General features: G+C 50.1%; 1 protein-coding gene across 2 annotated transcripts in view; it reads left to right on the top strand.

The window, feature by feature from the left end:
• crebbpa (CREB binding lysine acetyltransferase a) overlaps window positions 1–18,869 on the top strand; it is a 29,387-nt gene extending 10,518 nt beyond the window's left edge. The window contains exons 3-30 of one of the 2 annotated variants that reach the window (XM_076167265.1): window positions 225–386; window positions 994–1,258; window positions 3,510–3,623; window positions 4,776–5,036; window positions 5,358–5,457; window positions 5,646–5,783; window positions 6,057–6,174; window positions 6,293–6,464; window positions 6,649–6,711; window positions 7,013–7,134; window positions 7,552–7,764; window positions 8,776–8,946; window positions 9,154–9,325; window positions 9,703–9,821; window positions 10,086–10,325; window positions 10,434–10,522; window positions 11,329–11,409; window positions 11,990–12,046; window positions 12,625–12,699; window positions 12,792–12,859; window positions 13,339–13,489; window positions 14,211–14,357; window positions 14,468–14,581; window positions 14,727–14,892; window positions 15,144–15,311; window positions 15,465–15,626; window positions 15,805–16,086; window positions 16,225–18,869. In XM_076167265.1, the coding sequence (XP_076023380.1) occupies window positions 225–386; window positions 994–1,258; window positions 3,510–3,623; window positions 4,776–5,036; window positions 5,358–5,457; window positions 5,646–5,783; window positions 6,057–6,174; window positions 6,293–6,464; window positions 6,649–6,711; window positions 7,013–7,134; window positions 7,552–7,764; window positions 8,776–8,946; window positions 9,154–9,325; window positions 9,703–9,821; window positions 10,086–10,325; window positions 10,434–10,522; window positions 11,329–11,409; window positions 11,990–12,046; window positions 12,625–12,699; window positions 12,792–12,859; window positions 13,339–13,489; window positions 14,211–14,357; window positions 14,468–14,581; window positions 14,727–14,892; window positions 15,144–15,311; window positions 15,465–15,626; window positions 15,805–16,086; window positions 16,225–18,471 (6,237 nt within the window). In that variant the 3' untranslated portion in view covers window positions 18,472–18,869. The remainder of the gene's footprint in view (window positions 1–224; window positions 387–993; window positions 1,259–3,509; window positions 3,624–4,775; window positions 5,037–5,357; window positions 5,458–5,645; window positions 5,784–6,056; window positions 6,175–6,292; window positions 6,465–6,648; window positions 6,712–7,012; window positions 7,135–7,551; window positions 7,765–8,775; window positions 8,947–9,153; window positions 9,326–9,702; window positions 9,822–10,085; window positions 10,326–10,433; window positions 10,523–11,328; window positions 11,410–11,989; window positions 12,047–12,624; window positions 12,700–12,791; window positions 12,860–13,338; window positions 13,490–14,210; window positions 14,358–14,467; window positions 14,582–14,726; window positions 14,893–15,143; window positions 15,312–15,464; window positions 15,627–15,804; window positions 16,087–16,224) is intronic. The other variant, XM_076167266.1, reaches the window with a different exon arrangement.
• The last annotated feature ends 536 nt before the right edge of the window (window positions 18,870–19,405 follow it).

Below are 19,405 nucleotides of genomic sequence, written 5' to 3'. Positions count from 1 at the left end.
AGTGTTGCCTTTTGATCCAAACAAGTGGTTAGTGATGTCTTGAGGACCAAAGGTATTTGATGTCTCACATTCCAGCGGCACAAACCACAGCTAAGGCCGCCTCCTAAAGCACTGAATTTGGTTTCTTTTGCTTGTTTGTAGCACAGATTGTCTATTTGGCTCATTTCATGATTGTGGTTGTTGAGCTTGTATTCATTCTCTCTCCTCTCCTCTGGTCTCTCCAGATGGGCCTGGGCAGTAATGGGGGTCCATACGGGGCCCAGCCCTACGGTCAGGGTAACACGGGGCCTGGGCAGCAGCTCCAGAACAAGGCGGCCCTGGCCAACAGCCTTCCACCCTTCCCCAGTGAGCTCAAAGGGGCAGCTGTTACCAGCGTGCCCAACACGGTTAGTGCTCAATCAATACAGACCATCGTCCCCAAACGCACACAAACGCAACGTTTCCTTCAGCCTTTATGGACACATGGATTTCACTGCACTAATCTTCTCCCAGATTGGACTCAGAGTGTGTGTAGCACTGAGGACTCTGATGTGTAGCTGTGTTTGAGTGTGATCAGCATATGGAAGGTTTGTGGAGGCCAAGATGATTTCCTTCCTCCATGGATTTGCAGCATGTTGTTGAAGTTTGGAAGACCAAAATAGTCATTGTTATTATTTTGTTAGACATTGTGATCATGAACTTCAGCCCCTCTAGACTGGTTCAAGTATTTGAAGTAAATCAATGGCAGTAAAGCAGATTAGTCTGTGTTCATGGGTTATCACAGACGATCAAGCCTTTATAGCTGCGTGGTGCTGGCAGGCTTATGTGCTGTCCTGTATGCCTTTAATGTTGTAACTGTTTGAGATCCAAGATGATCTGTTGAAACAGGTTTTGTACAACAGAACAGAATTATGTTTACCTGTTAATATGTATGCTGTTTGTTCATATGGTCAGTACATCCCGAGTGTGAAGTGTGATGCAGAACTTCTCTGATCCCCCTTGTTATCCATGCAGCAGCTCCAGCAGCAGCCCCAGCAGCAGGCAGCCATGCTGGCTGGCGGCGGCGGTGGCGTGGCCGTGCCATCGGCAGGCCCCACGGCCGATCCAGAGAAGCGTAAGCTGATCCAGCAGCAGCTGGTCCTGCTGCTCCACGCACACAAGTGTCAGCGGCGGGAGCAGGCCAACGGAGAGGTGAGGCCGTGCGCTTTGCCCCACTGCCGCACCATGAAGAACGTCCTCAACCACATGACGCACTGCCAGGCCGGCAAGACCTGCCAGGGTGAGTGACAGATCTGACATTTAAAAGATCGTTTAAAAGAAGATCATTTAGAGCACAGTGTGTTTCTCTCAACCTGACCACTTGTGTGTGTGTGTGTGTGTGTGTGTGTGCGCGCGCTGTTTTATGTGTCAAATATTTTTATTAAAGAAGGCATGAGATTGTTTTTTATACAGAAGGAAGGAAAGAAACGAGAAAGAAAGAGAAAAGGGAAGGGGAATATTGAATGGGACCAATAAGATGTGATCCAGATGTGGACAAAAAGCATCAGGAGATGAGGAAACGGGGATTGGAGCTAATGACCTCTACAGTGGGGCTGTGTATAATAGCGTTGGTGGTGATGAATTAATTGTGTTCTGTATCCGAGTGATGCAGTGAAGCCTCGGCTCTGTTAGTTTGGTCCATGTGGGACATTTAGGCCAGAAACTGATTATTTTATTTACAAACAGGGGGGAGAGAAGAGAACAAAACCCAGAAAGACAACCAGGATGTGTAATGTTCACTTTAATTAAGAGAATGATTGACAGCAGCTCTCCACAGCCAGCAAAGGTCACGAGGAATGACACAATAATGTAACCGTAGAGTTTTAGATGACATCAGTGTTCATGGAACACGTAGGTACAGTTCGTACAGGTACAGGATGACATCATACAACCGTGCAGGCAGCTCGGATAGCATCATGGGCTGGGGTGAGGAAAAGGGGGGGAGGGAGACACGGGGGAGAAACAAAACAGGTAAACAAAAAAGGCAAGAAGACAAGAAGCCCAGTCCCAGTTGTCTTCAGTGTGGCTGAATATGCCCTTTAATAATGTGGGAATGCTGCTGCCTCCTTTAAATCCTGCAGCCTCTTTCTTTAATGTCCCAGCCTCCCTTTGCTGGTCTCTGCTGAGGCCAGCAGCACAGCCTGGCCCTCTAGCATACGAGACCCTTCACTCCCTGTTGGTCACACCAGGATCCTCATGCCTAATCCAGACACGGCACCGGGGGATTTCCATCCACACACAAAGCCCAACACTGACCGCCCACCTGCCTGCCAGCCAGCCTGCCACTGTGACTCGCTCACTCCACCGTCCGTCCTTTTACTCCTTTCCATTTCGGCGTTGGCTGGATTGTGAACCCCCCCCGCCCCTGCTCCGCTCCGTCCTCGTGTCAGTTCCAGCATTTCTGTAATGAAAACTCGCCCTCAAGCAAGTCTTATTTAAATTTGGCTCCCTCGCTCGCACTGCTCCTGGACTCGCAGTGTTTAAGTTGCATTTCAAACCAGGGGCCAAGGTGTGTTAAGTGTGTGTGCTTGTGCGTGCCAGCTCATTTCCTTCAGCTCCAAATCTCACTGACACAGAGCAAGATTCTGTTTCTCCCCATCCACTTATTGTCCCTCACATGACCGAGCTGCAGCCTGTTGAAGGTTTACTGAGGGACCCTGGAGTCGTGTGTGTGTGTGTGTGTGTGTGTGTGTGTGTGTGTGTGTGTGTGTGTGTGTGTGTGTGTGTGTGTGTGTGTGTGTGTGTGTGTGTGTGTGTGTGTGTGTGTGTGTGTGTGTGTGTGTGTGTGTGTGTGTGTGTGTGTGTGTGTGTGTGTGTGTGTGTGTGTGTGTGTGTGTGGTTACTGGGGCCTGGTTTGGCTCCGGGGCTCAATCTGACACCTTTGCTTTATCACTGCATACCAAATGCAAGATAATCCACTTCTATTGAAAGCTAAATCTATACATCCATGGTGTATTGGGCAGCATGTTGTTGTGTGAGGCAGCCTGCATGCTGGCTCTTGTTGGATGAGCTGTTGGCATGTCGGCTGAGAGGAAGGCGCTCACTTTCCTCATTGATGGCCCAGCTTCCCTTCCCTCTGGGCCAAATGGACCATTTCTCCCAAAACAGGAAATCAGTGCAGTGAGCTCAAACATATATCATTACATTTGGGATGAATGCATTTGTTCCCCCTTCAGTTTAGTTTCTGCCCTCTGGTTGTCCGTCTGACCGGCTCTGTCTGCGTCAGGCTGGTGTCTCCTCACTGTGTCTCTTGTGTTTCTCACTTCCAACCATTGGTCTCTTATTTTGGAGCACAAAACACAACGGCACATTTCACTCTGTCCATGGGGTTTTATCTTTATTCTGAGAAAAACAATAAAGATACTCCACAAGCAGATAATAGAGCAATCAACAATAACAAACTCATGTTGTCCACTTAAATGCTGCAGTACCTGATGGTCTCTCTCTCTCTCTCTCTCTCTCTCTCTCTCTCTCTCTCTCTCTCTCTGTAGTGGCTCACTGTGCGTCCTCCAGGCAGATCATCTCTCACTGGAAGAATTGCACGCGGCATGACTGTCCTGTCTGTCTGCCGCTGAAGAATGCCAGTGACAAGCGCACGCAGCAACGTAAGTACAAGGTGCAGGTGCAGCCTCACTGACACACAACAAAGTCTACGCTTAACTCTTCCCCTGGACTGTTGGGGGGGGGGGGGGGGCGTGGGGGGGGCCTCTCCACACGTGTGTGTGTGTGTGTGTGTGTGTGCGTGCACGTGCACGTGCACGTGCACATGCTGAGCAAAACCCATCAGCCAGGCAATTTCTCTGGAGCGTTGTGCACCTCCACATTGACTAAGGCCAGTGGATGAGTGAGAGCGGCTCCTGCTGCGCTTGTAATCTGATACACGAGGAGGGAGGGGGTGAGGAGGGAGGGGGGGAGGGGAGGAGGAAATGGAGAGCGTGTGCTGAGGGAGTCCCGCTGAGCCATTGGCCGTCTGACTGCTTACTGCTACTCCTCGCCGGAGCCCAGCTGAGTTTGACTCTCTCTGTGCATCGTTACAGCTTTTCTCTCTGCTTTCTCTTTCACTCTCTGTGTGTCTCTTTGCTTTCCCACCATCTTTTTAATCATCCATGTTCTTGTATGTCTCTGGCTTGTTTACATTAGGTAATGTAGACCCCCCCCCTTTCATTCTTTCAGCGCTCTGCTCAGCGTCTTTCATCACTCTGAGCGTTGAAGTGTTGGTCTGTCCCCGTTTCATTTGCATGTTAAAGACTACAATGTCATGGCTTGTGCTCCTTTATGCCGACGCAAACAGAGCTCAGCATTCCTTTGTTCTGCCTCCTCTAATTTTTGTCTCTGCAAAAGCTATTTTTTTTTTTCCCCGGTGCGTCCGAGTCCTGAACCTAAAATAAAATGCTAATGCACCGAGCCCTGAAGGGATTCATGCATTTATTCAGTTTTCTGCTGTTAAAAGCATTTAGACTGAGGTTAGTGTTGTGACTGCATCACGCTGCCAAGGTATGACTCAGGAATGCTAGATGCTGAAGTGTTTGCATGGAAGAATATGGCCTTTGCATTGCTCGTCAGTATTCTGCGTCTCCATCTAAATGCATTGCTTCACCTCTATCCGGTGTGTTGACGTTAAATGAAATGTTAAATCCTTATCTGGTTAAGCAGTTGAACCAAATAGAAGCTGGTCAACATTATAGTCAATAAGATGAGCTCGGCTTTACTATATGTGCTTGTTTTGGTCTAATCCCCCCCCCATCTCTTCTCTCCAGCCATGCTGAGCTCTCCCAGCGCAGGCCTCCAGAACCCCATGTCCTCCGTTGGTGCAGGCCAGCCCAGCGCTCCCACTATTAATACCTCAGCCCCCATAGACCCCAGCTCCATGCAGAGGGCCTATGCAGCTCTGGGGCTACCGTACAGCAGCCAGGCCCCTGGGCAGGCCCCGGGCCCAGGACAGCCTGCAGCCGGACAGAATCCACAGGCCCAGCAGCAACAACAGCTCCCGCAGCAGATGAGATCCATCAATGCACTTGGTAAAGTCTGGGAAACTCAGAAAAAACACAATACATTCACACACTTAAGAAGGAAATACAGAATATTTGCAGATGTAACTTACCAATACCCTTTATTACCAATAGATGTTGATTGATCCTGTCTGTTCTCAGCTTCACATGCATTCCCACTTCATTCTTATATGTTGAAGTCATTTATTTTTCTATCTCTGCTATCCTAAAACTCATCCGAAGCCAAATTGGTCAGCTCTTCCCCCGGCCAGGCTGAAATCCTGTTCAAATGTTCAGTCCCATCTTGTTGGCTTGGCTGTGTGGTGTGCTCACGCTGCTCTGTTTCTACAGGTAACCAGATGGCTCTTGGAGGTGCGGCCATGGGTGTGACCACTTCAGAACAGACCAACCTGCACTCAGACTCCCTGCCCAACACACTCAACACTAACAAGTCAGTAAACACCCAGGCTGGCATTCACCGTCTTTTGGTTTCAACAAACTGATTAGAAAGGCTGATGAAATCTGATGGTGTAACTTTGAGGTCATCTTGCACAGAGCAGAGCTGAGGTCTGTGTTTGATATCCGTCCCGTCCTCTCTATTCACCCTCTCTGTTCAATCTCATCCTGTTCCACTTCCAGTCAGCTGCTCTCTGACGGTTCAGCTGTGGGCTCCATGGGCAGCCTGCCCACAGCAGCGCCCGTCTCTGCCACAGGCACCAGGAAGGCCTGGCATGAGCACGTCACTCAGGACCTGCGGAACCACCTAGTACACAAACTGTAAGTCCTGAGAAAAGAATCACAACTTCAACACAAATGAACAGCCGCCCTAATATAAGTTCTGATGGTCTGTAGCTGTGTCCACTCTGTCATATAGATAGATAGATAGATAGATAGATAGATAGATAGATATACAGATATATGTTATATCACTGACTGTAGGTTACAACTCAGATTCTTAGTGACATTCATGGAAATTTTCACAGATTTTTAGTTTTCAATGGGCTGTTTTTGTTTGATTTTTGCTTATTCTGCTTTTTCATGGTTCCCCAGAGTACAAGCCATATTCCCCACCCCTGATCCGGCAGCTTTGAAGGACAGACGGATGGAGAACCTGGTGGCCTATGCCAGAAAGGTGGAGGGGGACATGTACGAGTCTGCTAACAGCAGAGTAAGTCTCATGGAACAGGCCTGGGCGGCGGTGTTGTGGGCCTACGGCAACTTGCTAAATGGTCAACCATCACTCGTAATGAAGAATCACAGTGATCTCTCCTTGTGCCTCACCTCAGGATGAGTACTACCACTTCCTGGCTGAAAAAATCTACAAAATCCAAAAGGAACTGGAAGAGAAGAGGCGTTCGAGGCTGGAGAAGCAGATCATCAATCAAGCACCTTTGGCCACCCAGGGAGCCCAGCAGCCTGGCCTCCCCCAGCCCAATGCCCTGGGCCCCCGACCACAGAGTGAGTACAAAGCTGCAAGTGCAAGTCCAAAGCTGTACAGGCATTCTGTGGCGTTGCACAGCCACCGTCCATTGTGTTGTGGAGTTCAAATTCATGTATTAATGTCCAATAAAGCTTTTCTCTTTTTGTTTCTAGCTGTTAATATTTGATCTTCTGAATCTTCTGTTTGTTTCATTCTTCACAGACGGGCCTGTTCCTCTGCCCAATGTGCCAAATCAGATCCTGAATCGCATGCAGGTTTCTCAAGGTACGGCTTTGTGTCTGTGAGCAGACCGGTTGTGTGTATCTGTACTGTGCGTTGCTTTGTGTACAGGAGCATCAGTGTATATTTCTCTGCAGTCGGTGCCTTCGTTTCCTCACTTTATTCATGTTCATTCATGGTTTTAGTGACTGACCTACAAGCTCCGCACAGAACACTGTGCTCTGGCTCAACATAGCTCTGTTCTCCTACAGTGAAACACCAGAGTTCAGTACACTGATAGTCTAATTCCTCTGTATTGTGTTTATATTGTCTGATGCCCGGTGTTTAACATTGTCTTCTTGTTCAGGAATCAACCAGTTCAGTCCCATGGGTCTACCCAATGTCCAGATGTCCCAGGCCTCCATTGGAGCCCGAGCGGCCTCACCCATGAATCACCCGCAGCAGATCAACATGAGCTCTGTGCCCCCGGTGAGCAAGGCAGGGGCAGGATCAAACACACAACACACACACAGCGTAGAGAAAGACACACACACACACACACACACACACACACCAACACCAACAGGTACTTGGTGGTAGTTTTATATTCGGGCTCTGGACAGGTAACTGCTGTGGAAGTCGGTCATGTCTGCTTAGTGAACTTTGGGATGTGCATGTAATTACACCTGCTAGACAAAATAACAGCAAGTGAAGAAAAGGAGAAATGGAGCGTCACACAGACAATTTAGTAGATTTTATTTCTGGGTAATAGGGAGTCGGCCCTTTCCTTTCCTTGAGTTACTAATTGAAGCACTAAAGGATCCATCCTAGTTTGAATTACTTCATTATTTACAAGCAGAGGATTTAATACCCCGGTCCTTAATCTGTCCTTTTCCTGCTCTCTAGATGGGCATGTCTCCCTCCAGGATGCCTCAGGCCCAGGGCATGATGACGTCCCACAGTGGAGGGACCATGGTTGGCCAAACAGCCAACCAGGGTCAGTTTTTGCCTCAGTCCCAGTTCCCTCCAGGATCTGCAGCTGTGGCTGCAACAGGAGCCATGAACGTCCCTGTGGGGCCGGGTATGGGCCAACCGCCGGCCCAGGCTGCAGTCACCCAGGTGAGACATGGGCCATCAAACTGGGTGTGGGGTGGTTGGCACGGTAACTGATGATAGGGATTTGGTTGGTGTTTTACAGTAAATGTGTCCCGTTTAGATGTAGTCTCTCCACTTAATGATGATAATCCAGAGAAGCTGCTGGGAAACTAAACTCAAATGATTTAACACACACTCTCCTCTAATAGCTCTTATGTTCTCATTCCAACCAGAAGGAGCTCTCTAAACCCAACTCTCTGTGTGGTGGTGTTTGGTGTATGTTTGACCTTGTCACTATATGTTTGTCTGTTATTTGTGGTGTGTGTGTGTGTGTGTGTGTGTGTGTGTGTGTATATACGTGTGTGCGTGCGTGTGTGTCCGCCTGCCCTTTTTGTGTGTCCTCTCCAGCAGCAGCAGCAGCAGAGTGCTAACCTCCCCATGAATGCACTTGGCCCCTCGTTGGGCCCTCAACTAGCTTCCTCCCAACCCCCCTTGCGCTCCACGCCTCCGCCCGCTGCCTCCTCTGCCTCCGCGGCTGGGGCGGCCACTAACCTGCCGCACCCCCAGCCCTCCAGCCGCAGTTCCACCCCCACCCTCCCTGGCCCCGGCCCCGCCCAGGCCCAGGGTGCCACCCCGCCCCGCCCCGCTCAGCCCCAAACCCAGACGGAGCTCCCTACAGCAACACAGACGCAGCCCCCGCCTCAGCCCCCTACCACGCCGGTGAGAGCGAGACCCTCAGCATGCCCTCCACTCTGCCCCTCCCCCTCCCCTCCCCACAAACTGCCATCCCTCTGCCTACCATGTACCAACCTGTCCCATACATCCCTCCTGTCTTTACAGCATCCTCACAACTTTGTTTTTAGCATCCATCACCGTGGAAATGTTGCATCTTCCGACTTTAGGGGGCAATGAGAAGCATTTGCGCGGCGCTCGTGTGTGTCATCACTTCAGCCCTGCATGAAAAGCAGCCGATGAACCTTTGTGAGCATCTTGTGTCTGCTTTTTATTTGATTCCATTTGTCCCTTGTGTTTCAGCTGTCTCAGCCAGGGGCCAGTCTGGATAACCGGGTGCCCACTCCAGCCTCAGCAGCGAGTGCTGACCTGCATTCACAGCACGCCGGAGCAGACCTGCCTGTCCAGGACATCAAAGCAGAGCCACAGCAGGAATTTGAGGCCGCTGGCGGCAAAATTGAACCCAAAATGGAGGTGGGTCTGTTTAAATGAATTGGCCTTGTTTCTGTCGGGCTATAGGAATAATGCTGACTTGACTTGACATGTTTACTTTTACTTTTAATGTAAGCTGTCAGGGCCTTTAAGTGCTAATTTCTCCTTGGCTGCCATCAGCCCACAGTGAAATTGATCAGTCAACATGCCTGTGGATTTATGAGCCAATATTGCCTTTATATGTGTTAGACTGAGGAAGACTCCGGTTCAGTTCCGGTGAAGAAGGAGGAGCCAGATGTAAAGCCGGAGCCAATGGAGGTGGAGGAGAAGAAGCCAGAAATTAAGACGGAACCTAAAGAAGAGGAAGAGGGCGGAGCCAACAACACCACCTCCTCGTCGCCCTCTCAGTCTCGGAGGAAAAGTGAGTCTGGAACCAATAGATGAATAGGATGTTTACGTTGTGATGAAGTCCCTCCCTGTGGGCCAGGGGGAGCGTATGATAGACAAACTGTAAGAACCTAACAGTGTGTGATCAATGTTTCATCCTTCTGTTTCCGGTTGGCAGGTGAACAGCCACACTAAGTTATATTCTCTATGTGTGTTTGTTCTTTTGCCTAAAATACGTACCAGACGAATCCATGATAATATCTCATTAATAGATAAATATAGGTCAGGACTTTGTAAGTTTAATTAAACTCTTAAAGTTGATTGTAAGTTTTCTATTATATCTTTGTCTTTATATTTCCCCCACACACACACATGCTTACCCATCAATGTTCTTCTTCTGTTTTCTTTTAGTCTTTAAGCCTGAGGAGTTGCGGCAGGCACTGATGCCCACTCTGGAGTCTCTTTACCGCCAGGATCCCGAGTCTCTGCCCTTCAGACAGCCGGTTGACCCCATGCTGCTGGGCATCCCGGTAGGTGTTACCATGAGACCAGAGGCTGGATGCCTTCAGTGTTTCCCTCACCTGAAGGGGAAAATATAACAAATACTATTGTGCTGATCAAAGACAAATCATGTCAAACTCAATCTGGTTGATCTGTTGTTTTGCATTGATAAAGCACAATTACACAAGTAGAGTGAATAGAAAAGCTTGTGAATGTAGAATGTTGCACTTGTAGGCAGCGTATTTGTCCCCAGGCCATTATCCAGGCATTGATCCCTGTCTGTCTGTCTTTAGGACTACTTTGACATCGTTAAGAACCCAATAGACCTGTCTACAATAAAGCGCAAGCTGGACACCGGCCAATACCAGGAGCCCTGGCAGTATGTGGATGATGTTTGGATGATGTTCAACAATGCCTGGCTCTACAACCGCAAGACATCTCGCGTGTACAAGTACTGCTCCAAGCTGGCTGAGGTGTTTGAGTCTGAGATCGACCCGGTCATGCAGGGCCTGGGCTACTGCTGCGGCAGGAAGGTGAGGGGGGAATGTGTGCAGGACGCCTTTTTACACAAGTTTAATCATAGAAAATTATTTATTCGAAAATATTTGTAACCTCCTGTGACATCTTGTTTGTACCTGCAGTACGAGTTCTCTCCTCAAACCCTCTGTTGCTATGGCAAGCAGCTCTGCACCATCCCCACTGGAGGCACATACTACAGCTACCAGAACAGGTACCCATGTGTTTGTGCTTTATGATGAGTATGGACATTATATTGTCCTATTTGGAATGAAATTGGGTCATAAACACGTTTATTACTCAAGCAGGTGCCTATTAAATGTTTTGCTGGGCTCTACATGCAGCCATATGAACGTTGTTAGTCACAAAGGGGTCCGTTCCCCTGTAGCTGTAGCCGGAGCGCTCCAATCCAGGTGGTGTAGTCTCATCCTGGCGGCTCCAGCCTAGAATAATTCTGCCTCTCAGGCCCGGCCCCACGCGAGCCCACAAACCTTATTTATCCCACCGGCCTTGTTCCAGTGTCACACACCAAGTGAAACACTCGCCCTGGAGTGTTGCTAACACTAGATTTGGGACAGTCTGACACGGGGAGCAGTTAAAGCAATGTGTTGATGTGTTTTTCCTTCAGGGTGCATTGAGGGACTGAGTTCAGAGTTGCGGCTCCCTCTTGTATTACAACTGAGAATAAACGGTCTTGGTTAAGGCTACGAGCAGCGCTGCGTATCGGCGCTTTCTCCTCTCTGCTCAAAGCCAACAGACGACTGCTTCTAGTGTGTCCCTTTGCTCCCCCTGCTGAACGAACCTCGTAACTGCATCCATCTTCCCTTTCTCTGACTGGCCGCTTTAAGATTGCATGAGTAGTTATAAAACGCAGCATGAGGCTCCTGCAGCGCCGTCCGTTTACACTCTCCGTTATGAAACACAAAAGAGAGGAGACAAGTTCAGGAGAGACTCAGTAGTTGTGTTGATAATATAAGTGTTTCATGTTTAATGTGCTGAATGTTGGCTTGATGATTCCAGGTATCATTTCTGTGAGAAGTGCTTCAATGAGATCCAGGGGGAGAGCGTGACTCTGGGAGACGACCCTGCTCAGCCACAGACGTAAGTCAACCTCTGCATGATCACACCAGAAAGTTCTTTACATTTTCTATCTGCACATGTAGAAAGACTTCCACAAGGAGACAAGGAGACGCTCTCTTGCTGTCACTCTTTTGGCGCCCCTCTCTGTTGACTCTCTTGAGTTGAGGTTAGAGGAGACGACCCCCAGAGCTCAGAGAGTTTCAGTCTCCTGCTCAGGAACACTTAGACTTCAACCAACTTGTCCTGCCGTCGTCCTTGCTCACAGCGCTGTTTGTATGATTTGATTGGTTGAGGTAGCAGACGATTGTGTTAGGATGGGCACATGCAGCACAGTAGTTGTGAACACGTGCAGGCGGCTCATAATGAAAATGACAGATCTCACTTTGACTCCATGTATTACCTTGCTTATGTTTTGGATTTCAAACCTAAATTAATCTACTAAAGTCTATTACTGAGCACACACGGCCAACAAACACCACAAACACACTAGCGGCTAAGAAGCAGCTTGAGCTGGATAGAGAAAGGTTTTTTTAGCTGCGGCTCCTTTCCTGTCTCTCACTGCCTTCTTGCTCTTCCTCCCCTCTGCTCTGTGACTCTTCAGGATGATATCAAAAGACCAGTTTGAAAGGAAGAAGAACGACGTCCTGGACCCTGAGCCGTAAGTAGACACACAGAGAGATGCGAGTGCTGCGTGATGGCCAACACGGCCTCTCAGTGGGATGAATAACCACCTTTCTGCATTTCCTACTTGTGTGTTCCTGATGAAATCTCTGGAAGTAAACCCTTCCCCTCTGCCACCCACATCTGGCTTTGTTTTGGTGCCTTTGTTTTGCCGGGCTGCAGATTTCCTCCTGAGCTCTCAGATCAATCATTTGGGCCTCAGTCAGGCCCGCGGGCGACTCGGCAGCGCCACCTGCTGAATGGAACCGTGTCAAAACATTTTTTCCACCGAGTAAAATAGTATACTTCTTAATCCTCCTACAAAGGCGCACTTGCATTGTCTGACCTGCAACTGCGTAACAACTGGAGGAACATTAAGTGAATGGAGATGTTTGTTGCTTACTGCCTCAGCGGTTTGGCTCATCTACATTCTTATACATGAGCTTCAGAGGAAACGCAGCCTGGACCCTTAAAGCACTTAGACATGTCGTACTTTAACACTCGTTAAATGCTGTACGGGAGGAGTGAGCTCTATGTGGTAGATCCATTCTCTCAATCTGAACATCTTCTCCTCAGGTTTGTTGAATGTAAAGATTGTGGACGGAAGATGCACCAGATCTGCGTCCTGCACTACGAGGTCATCTGGTCCGGGTGAGATCTCCTGCCTCTACTCCTCAGAGATGACTCATGTTATCCGGTAGTAAGCAGGATCATTGAGCTCTGTTTCCCCTCTCCATTTCTAGATTCATCTGTGATAACTGTTTAAAGAAGAGCGGGAAAACACGGAAGGACAACAAGTTTTCTGCTAAAAGTAAGCCCTGGCCTCCTCAGCGTCACACCTGTGGTTCCTACACCAGTCTGTCATGTGATGTTCCATGCCGTGTTAAGAGTTTGAACTGCTTATGGCATATTTGTTTCTCAATTACTGAAGAAAGTCTCAAACCTAACCCTTCTCCCCCCATATGGCCTGCATGTGTCTGACTCTGTGGCTCTGGATCTGGCCTTGTGGTCTCACTGGCATTCCTCTCTGATGTTTGTAGCCCCGGAGAACACGTCTGACCTTTCTGGCATATGGTGTCAACAGATTGAAGCCCTCACAGAGCGGCGTCATAGATCACCATTGGGTTTCTCTTTTAAAGCCTCTGGTGTTTTCTTATTTGTGCTTCGACGGAACTGAATGGCTTCTCAGAGACAAAGGAGCCCACGCCTCGCTCTTTAAATGTGTCAAAGACAACCCTGTCAACTGCCTGCTGAACTGTTCTCTCCTCCTCTTCTGTGCCCGTCACATAGGATTACAATCCACACGACTGGGAATGTACATAGAGGATCGAGTGAATAAATACTTGAAGAGACAGAACCACCCCGAGGCCGGAGAGGTGTTTGTGCGAGTGGTGGCCAGCTCTGACAAAACAGTGGAGGTCAAACCAGGCATGAAAGCCAGGTGAGGGCACTGAACGACTGCACGGAAAGCATTTAGTAACAGATAGAATGCTGTTATCATCTTAAAATGGCATTTATTACCTTCAATATGTTGCATCATGGTTTGTTTTACTAAATATGTATCCATCAGTAATCAATATGGGGCAGACAAGCACTTTCCTTCCTTCCTTATTGAACCAAAGCTAGTTGTTAATGCAGCACCTCTAGTTTTGTGTTCTGAACTTGTTTCTTGTCTCTGTAAGTCTGAGAGCCACTATGGAACCTGCATGTCTGACTACATGACACACACACACACGCACACACCCTGCAAGTAGACTATTCACTGTTTGGCCTGACGAGATCAAAGTGTGTGTGTGTGTGTGTGTGATGCTCATCCCGTCCTGGGAGGGAGGAGGCCCTCAGCTCAGAGTCTTGTTATCTCCAAGGAGTCTGTTGACGTTTCTCTGACTCAAGGCCGCTGGTGTTGAATCGTCCCTTTATACTCTCCCCTGCTAGTAAACACAGAAATACACAAAGGAACTTCTGGGCTCCTCTCGACCTGGAGTACATTTCCATGCACCCAATAATCAGAGTATCTGTCCTCACTGCCGTCACAGGCAACATTGAGTCGTACACTGGAATGGAATGAAGAAGACTCCTGTGTCTTCATCTCAGCACCCAAGCAGACGACGCCTCGTGTTTCTCTCCCACATTAACGCTTGTGTTCCTCCGCTGCACCTCAGGTTTGTGGACGCGGGGGAAATGCCCGAGACCTTTCCCTACAGAACCAAAGCACTTTTTGCCTTTGAGGAGATAGACGGTGTGGACGTGTGCTTCTTTGGCATGCACGTCCAGGAGTACGGCTCCGAGTGCTCCTTCCCTAACACCAGGTCTGTATGACGCGTGTCTCATTGTTGACCTTTATAATGGGCTTTGTTTGACTGTTATCTCTCCCCCTCTCTCTCTCTCTCTCTCTCTCTCTCTCTCTCTACCCCTGCAGGAGGGTCTACATATCGTACCTTGACAGTATTCACTTCTTCAGACCTCGGCTGCTACGGACGGCGGTCTACCACGAGATCCTCATTGGTTATCTGGAATATGTCAAGAAGCTTGGGTAAGTCCTCGTTTCTTCTCTGCTTATGCTCCTTTTCCTGACACCATGAGTAAGAGGCTATTCAGTGGCATGAGCAGGTGTGTTTAATGCTGTGTGTGTGTGTGTGTGTGTGTGTGTGTGTGTGTGTGTGTGTGTGTTTGGACAGGTATGCCCAGGGCCACATCTGGGCGTGTCCACCCAGTGAAGGGGATGACTACATCTTCCACTGTCACCCTGCTGACCAGAAGATCCCAAAGCCCAAGCGGCTGCAGGAGTGGTACAGGAAGATGCTGGATAAAGCTTTTGCTGAGAGGATCCTGCATGACTACAAGGTGAGAAGACATTTTCAGCAAATATTGACACAAGACTGGGCTGCTACTTCCTAACATAAGGTCCATTGTGTTCAGTACAAAGACTGACGCATGTCCATATAAGGCACAGCACTATGAGACGGATTAGACAGTGAGACACGTGAGAGAAATAGTTTGAATGTTTAAGTAGCTCTGATCTGTTGGTACTTCCTTCATCGTATTGTTATTAACCAACATTTGCTTGCTTTGCTATCTGTCTGTCATTCTCTCAGGACATCTTCAAGCAGGCGACCGAAGATCGTCTGACCAGTGCCAACGAGCTGCCGTACTTCGAAGGCGACTTCTGGCCCAACGTGCTGGAGGAGAGCATCAAAGAGCTGGAGCAGGAGGAGGAGGAGAGGAAGAAGGAGGAGAACACGGCGGCCTGTGAGACCCCTGAGGTCAGTGTGAGTTTGTGTGTGTGTGTGTGTGTGTGGACATTCATGGCTGTCACTCTGCAAGACAAGACCTTAACAACGTTTATTATATACTTACATAAGATACTGAGAGTCAAACATTTCACAAACACAACTCATTTGCCTTTTTGTTTTCAGGGAACACCGAGTGACAGTAAAAATGCTAAGAAGAAGAACAACAAGAAGACCAACAAAAACAAGAGCAGCGTGAGCAGAGCCAATAAGAAGAAGCCCGGGATGCCCAATGTAGCCAACGATCTGTCCCAGAAGCTCTACGCCACCTTCGAGAAGCACAAAGAGGTCAGACACATCAAGAAATGTAACATAGACATTTGTGTAGTTTCTGCTGATTCATAGGCAGCAGGACAGCCACCATTCAGAGAAAGCTATCGCTCAGTCACTGCGTCGTTACCGAGGGTTGTGAACTCGGTCGACTTGGTTTCTGTCTGTCCTCATTCCTGCCTTGTACTTCTTGAAGGTCTTCTTTGTGATCCACCTCCACTCGGCTCCCATGGTCAACACCCTGCCCCCCATCACTGATCCTGACCCGCTGCTGTCCTGTGACCTGATGGACGGACGCGATGCCTTCCTGACTCTGGCCAGGGACAAACACTGGGAGTTCAGCTCCCTGAGGAGGTGCAAGTGGAGCACCATGTGCATGCTGGTGGAGCTGCACAACCAAGGCCAGGATCGCTTTGTCTACACCTGCAATGAGTGCAAACACCATGTGGAGACACGCTGGCACTGCACCGTGTGCGAGGTGAGCTGCTGTTCTGACTCGTGTTCAGTGTCCACTATTAGTTTGGATCAACTGCACCATAATCTTTCCTTTCATTCCTCAGATGTATGGTTGCTCATGCCGGCTCTTACTCTATCATTCTGTCTCCCTTTCCCTCAGGACTTTGACCTCTGCATTAATTGTTACAACATCAAGGGCCACGAGCACCAGATGGTTAAGTGGGGCCTCGGCCTGGACGACGACAGCAACAGTCAGAGCGGCGAGGCCTCCAAGAGCCCGCAGGAGAGCCGCCGCTTGAGTATCCAGCGCTGCATCCAGTCCCTCGTCCACGCTTGCCAGTGTCGCAATGCCAACTGCTCGCTGCCGTCCTGCCAGAAGATGAAGAGAGTCGTTCAACACACCAAGGGCTGCAAGCGCAAAACCAATGGTGGCTGCCCCGTATGCAAGCAGCTTATCGCTTTATGTTGTTACCATGCAAAGCACTGTCAGGAGAACAAGTGTCCCGTCCCGTTCTGCCTGAACATCAAGCACAAACTTCGCCAGCAGCAGCTGCAGCACAGGCTTCAGCAGGCGCAGTTGATGAGGAGAAGGATGGCCACTATGCAAGGCAGAACCATGCCTCTCCCGTCCCCGCCTGCCACTGCCACCCCCAGCACGCCCGCTCCGCACGCTCAGCCCAACGCCCCCCAGACCCCCCAGCAGCCGCTCCCCAATCAACCACAGACCCCCAACCCCGCTGGTGTCATGTCTCAAGCCTCTTTCTCCAATGCTCCGCGCAATGGCCAACCTCAAGCACCCGTGTCCCAAGGCAAGCCCGGGCCCCAGGCTTCCCCTCTTCACCAGCAGCCGTCCCCTCTTCCCCAGCCTGCACAGCAGCCCCAGCAGCCCCCGCAGCAACAGGCCCCCCTTGCTGCCGTCAAGATGGCGCGGCACATCGAGATGATGGCCCAAGCCCAACAGAACCAGCAGAACTACCGTGTCAACATGAACGGCATGTCCATGAACCCCCAGCAGCCACAGCAACGCATGGCGGGACCCATGCAGATGGTGCCAGGGCCTCGAGGACCCCAGGTCATGCAGGCAGGCATGGCCCCAGGTCAGTGGCCTGGAGCCGGCGGACCCATGGCAGTGCAGTCTCAACAACCGGGACTTCCCCAAGGCCAGTCGGCACAGCAGGCCATGACCCTGCAGAGAGCCATGATGCCCCAAGGGCAGCAACCCCAGCAGGCTCAGAGAATGCTGGTACCCCAAAAACCCGGTGTTCGGCCACAGACTCCCCAGAGACCTGGTGCCATCGCCCCCAACGCCCTGCAGGACCTTCTACGCACCCTCAAGTCTCCCAGCTCGCCCCAGCAGCAGCAGCAAGTCCTCAACATCCTCAAATCCAACCCTCAGCTCATGGCTGCGTTCATCAAACAGCGGACAGCAAAGTACCACGCCAACCAGCCTCAGCAGCAGCAACAAGCAGGCCAGCAGCAGCAGCCCGGCATGCCTACAATGCAGGCCATGGCCATGCCAGGTGGGGCTGTACAGAGACCTGGGATGCCCCAGCAGCAGCCCCCACAGCCCCCTGCTCAGGGCATGGCTGCATTAGGGGCTCAAGGGCAGCTGATGAACAACCCCAACCCTCAGATCCAGGAGCTCTACCGCCGGCAGCTTTTAAGGCAACAACAACAACAACAACAACAACAACAACAACAGCAGCAGCAGCAGCAGCAGCAGGGGGTGATGCCTCAGGGCCACCCGGGCCAGTTCCCCCCTCAGGCCCAAGGCACAGCAGCCACTTACTCCCAACTCCGCATGCAGCAGCAGCAGCAGCAGCAGATAGCCATGCAGGCGGGCGCAGGAGCAGCTGGGGGGCCCATGGGTCAGCTCCCACCTATGGCTCAGATCGGGATAGACTCCACCCAGAACCTCCTCCACCACCGGATGCTCCAGCAGCAGCAGCAGCTTCCCCAGCAGCAGCAGGCTGTCCTCAAGCAACAGATGGGCTCCCCTGCCCAGCCCAGCCCCATGAGCCCACAGACCCACCTGCAGGGTGGCGCCCACCTCCCCGGCCAGCCTGCACTGGCCAACGCCCTCAGCAACCAGGTCCGCTCCCCCGCCCCGGTCCAGTCGCCCTGTCCACCTTCGCAACAGCAGCCGCCACCACATTCCAGTCCCTCACCGCAGGTCCAGAATCAGCCTCAGCCATCGCCCCAGCATCCCTCACATTCGGGCTCTCCCCACCCGGGCCTGGGGGGGCCCTTGTCGGGGTCCATGGAGCAGGGACACTTAGGGACTCCAGAGCAGAGTGCCATGCTACCGCAGCTTAACACGCCCAACAGGGGGGGGCTGAACAGTGACTTGGGCATGGTGGGCGATGCTACAGGTGACACTCTGGAGAAGTTTGTGGAGGGATTGTAGCATTTTTTTCACTGGGACCTAAAGAACAGAGTCTCCCTCCCAGGGGAGCCCCCCACCCACTCCTACCTTCCCCCCCCCCCCCCAGACTCTCCGTCCTGTTAGAGGGCTTTCTTTCTTCTTTCTAAGGCTGAGAACGGTTTTGTACTGACATGTAAAAAGTTTCAACAGTCATAAATAAAAAAATGGTCAAAAATAAAGTTGACACATGGAGGGAATGGAAGTTTCCTAAACCCAACTGCTGGGTGTTTCTCCCTTAAGATGTTGAGGGATTTGCAAGTTTCTTCTTAAATGAAATTTAAATCACAAAGAATATATTTTTTGGTTGAGACCAAATGTGTTCAATACTCAATTTATTTTTGGTTTGTTTTGGTATGGAGTCATGCCTTTCTTCTTTCTTTTTTTAAAGAAAAAAAATCTAATTACATTATATTATTCATACCTTTTTATTTTGTACCTTTGGAAAAAAAAACCTTAAAGCATTTTTGTGTTGAATCTGTAAGATATGTGTCCGGGGATGGGGCCAGGGTTCTGTTCTCTTCTCAAGCTGTCATTCCTGGCAATTGTTATCTAGTGTTGTACCGTTTCTCAAAGACAATGCATTCAGGGGAGACTGTTCCCTTTCTCTTTGCGTTAATGAAGAGCACTCACTTGTATTAAAATAGGAAGCGGACTGCGGCAGGTTGTGTATCCATGGCATGTATGCAGGCGCACATGAAGACACTGACACACACCCTCAGTCACTAAAAGAAACAGCAGTGCCGACTGCAACCTACATCTCAATACAGCCTGCAAATCTGAACATGTGTCTTGCAGGTATAGGAAATTGTTGCTTTGACATTAAAAAAAAAAAAAATTTGCCATACTTTTTTGTCATACAAATGTTGTAAAGTGTAAAGAGAGTGTGAGAAAGAGACCAGCCCCCTAAGCTGAGGTG

This window comes from Genypterus blacodes, unplaced genomic scaffold (assembly GCF_046128005.1).
Source record: "Genypterus blacodes isolate CSIRO-AG114 ecotype Tasmania unplaced genomic scaffold, CSIRO-AGI_Gbla_v1 ptg000157l_1, whole genome shotgun sequence".
NCBI classification, from domain to species: Eukaryota; Metazoa; Chordata; class Actinopteri; order Ophidiiformes; family Ophidiidae; genus Genypterus; species Genypterus blacodes.
The sequence above is the reverse complement of the archived record's forward strand: the minus strand, read 5'-3'. Positions and strand labels throughout refer to the sequence as shown.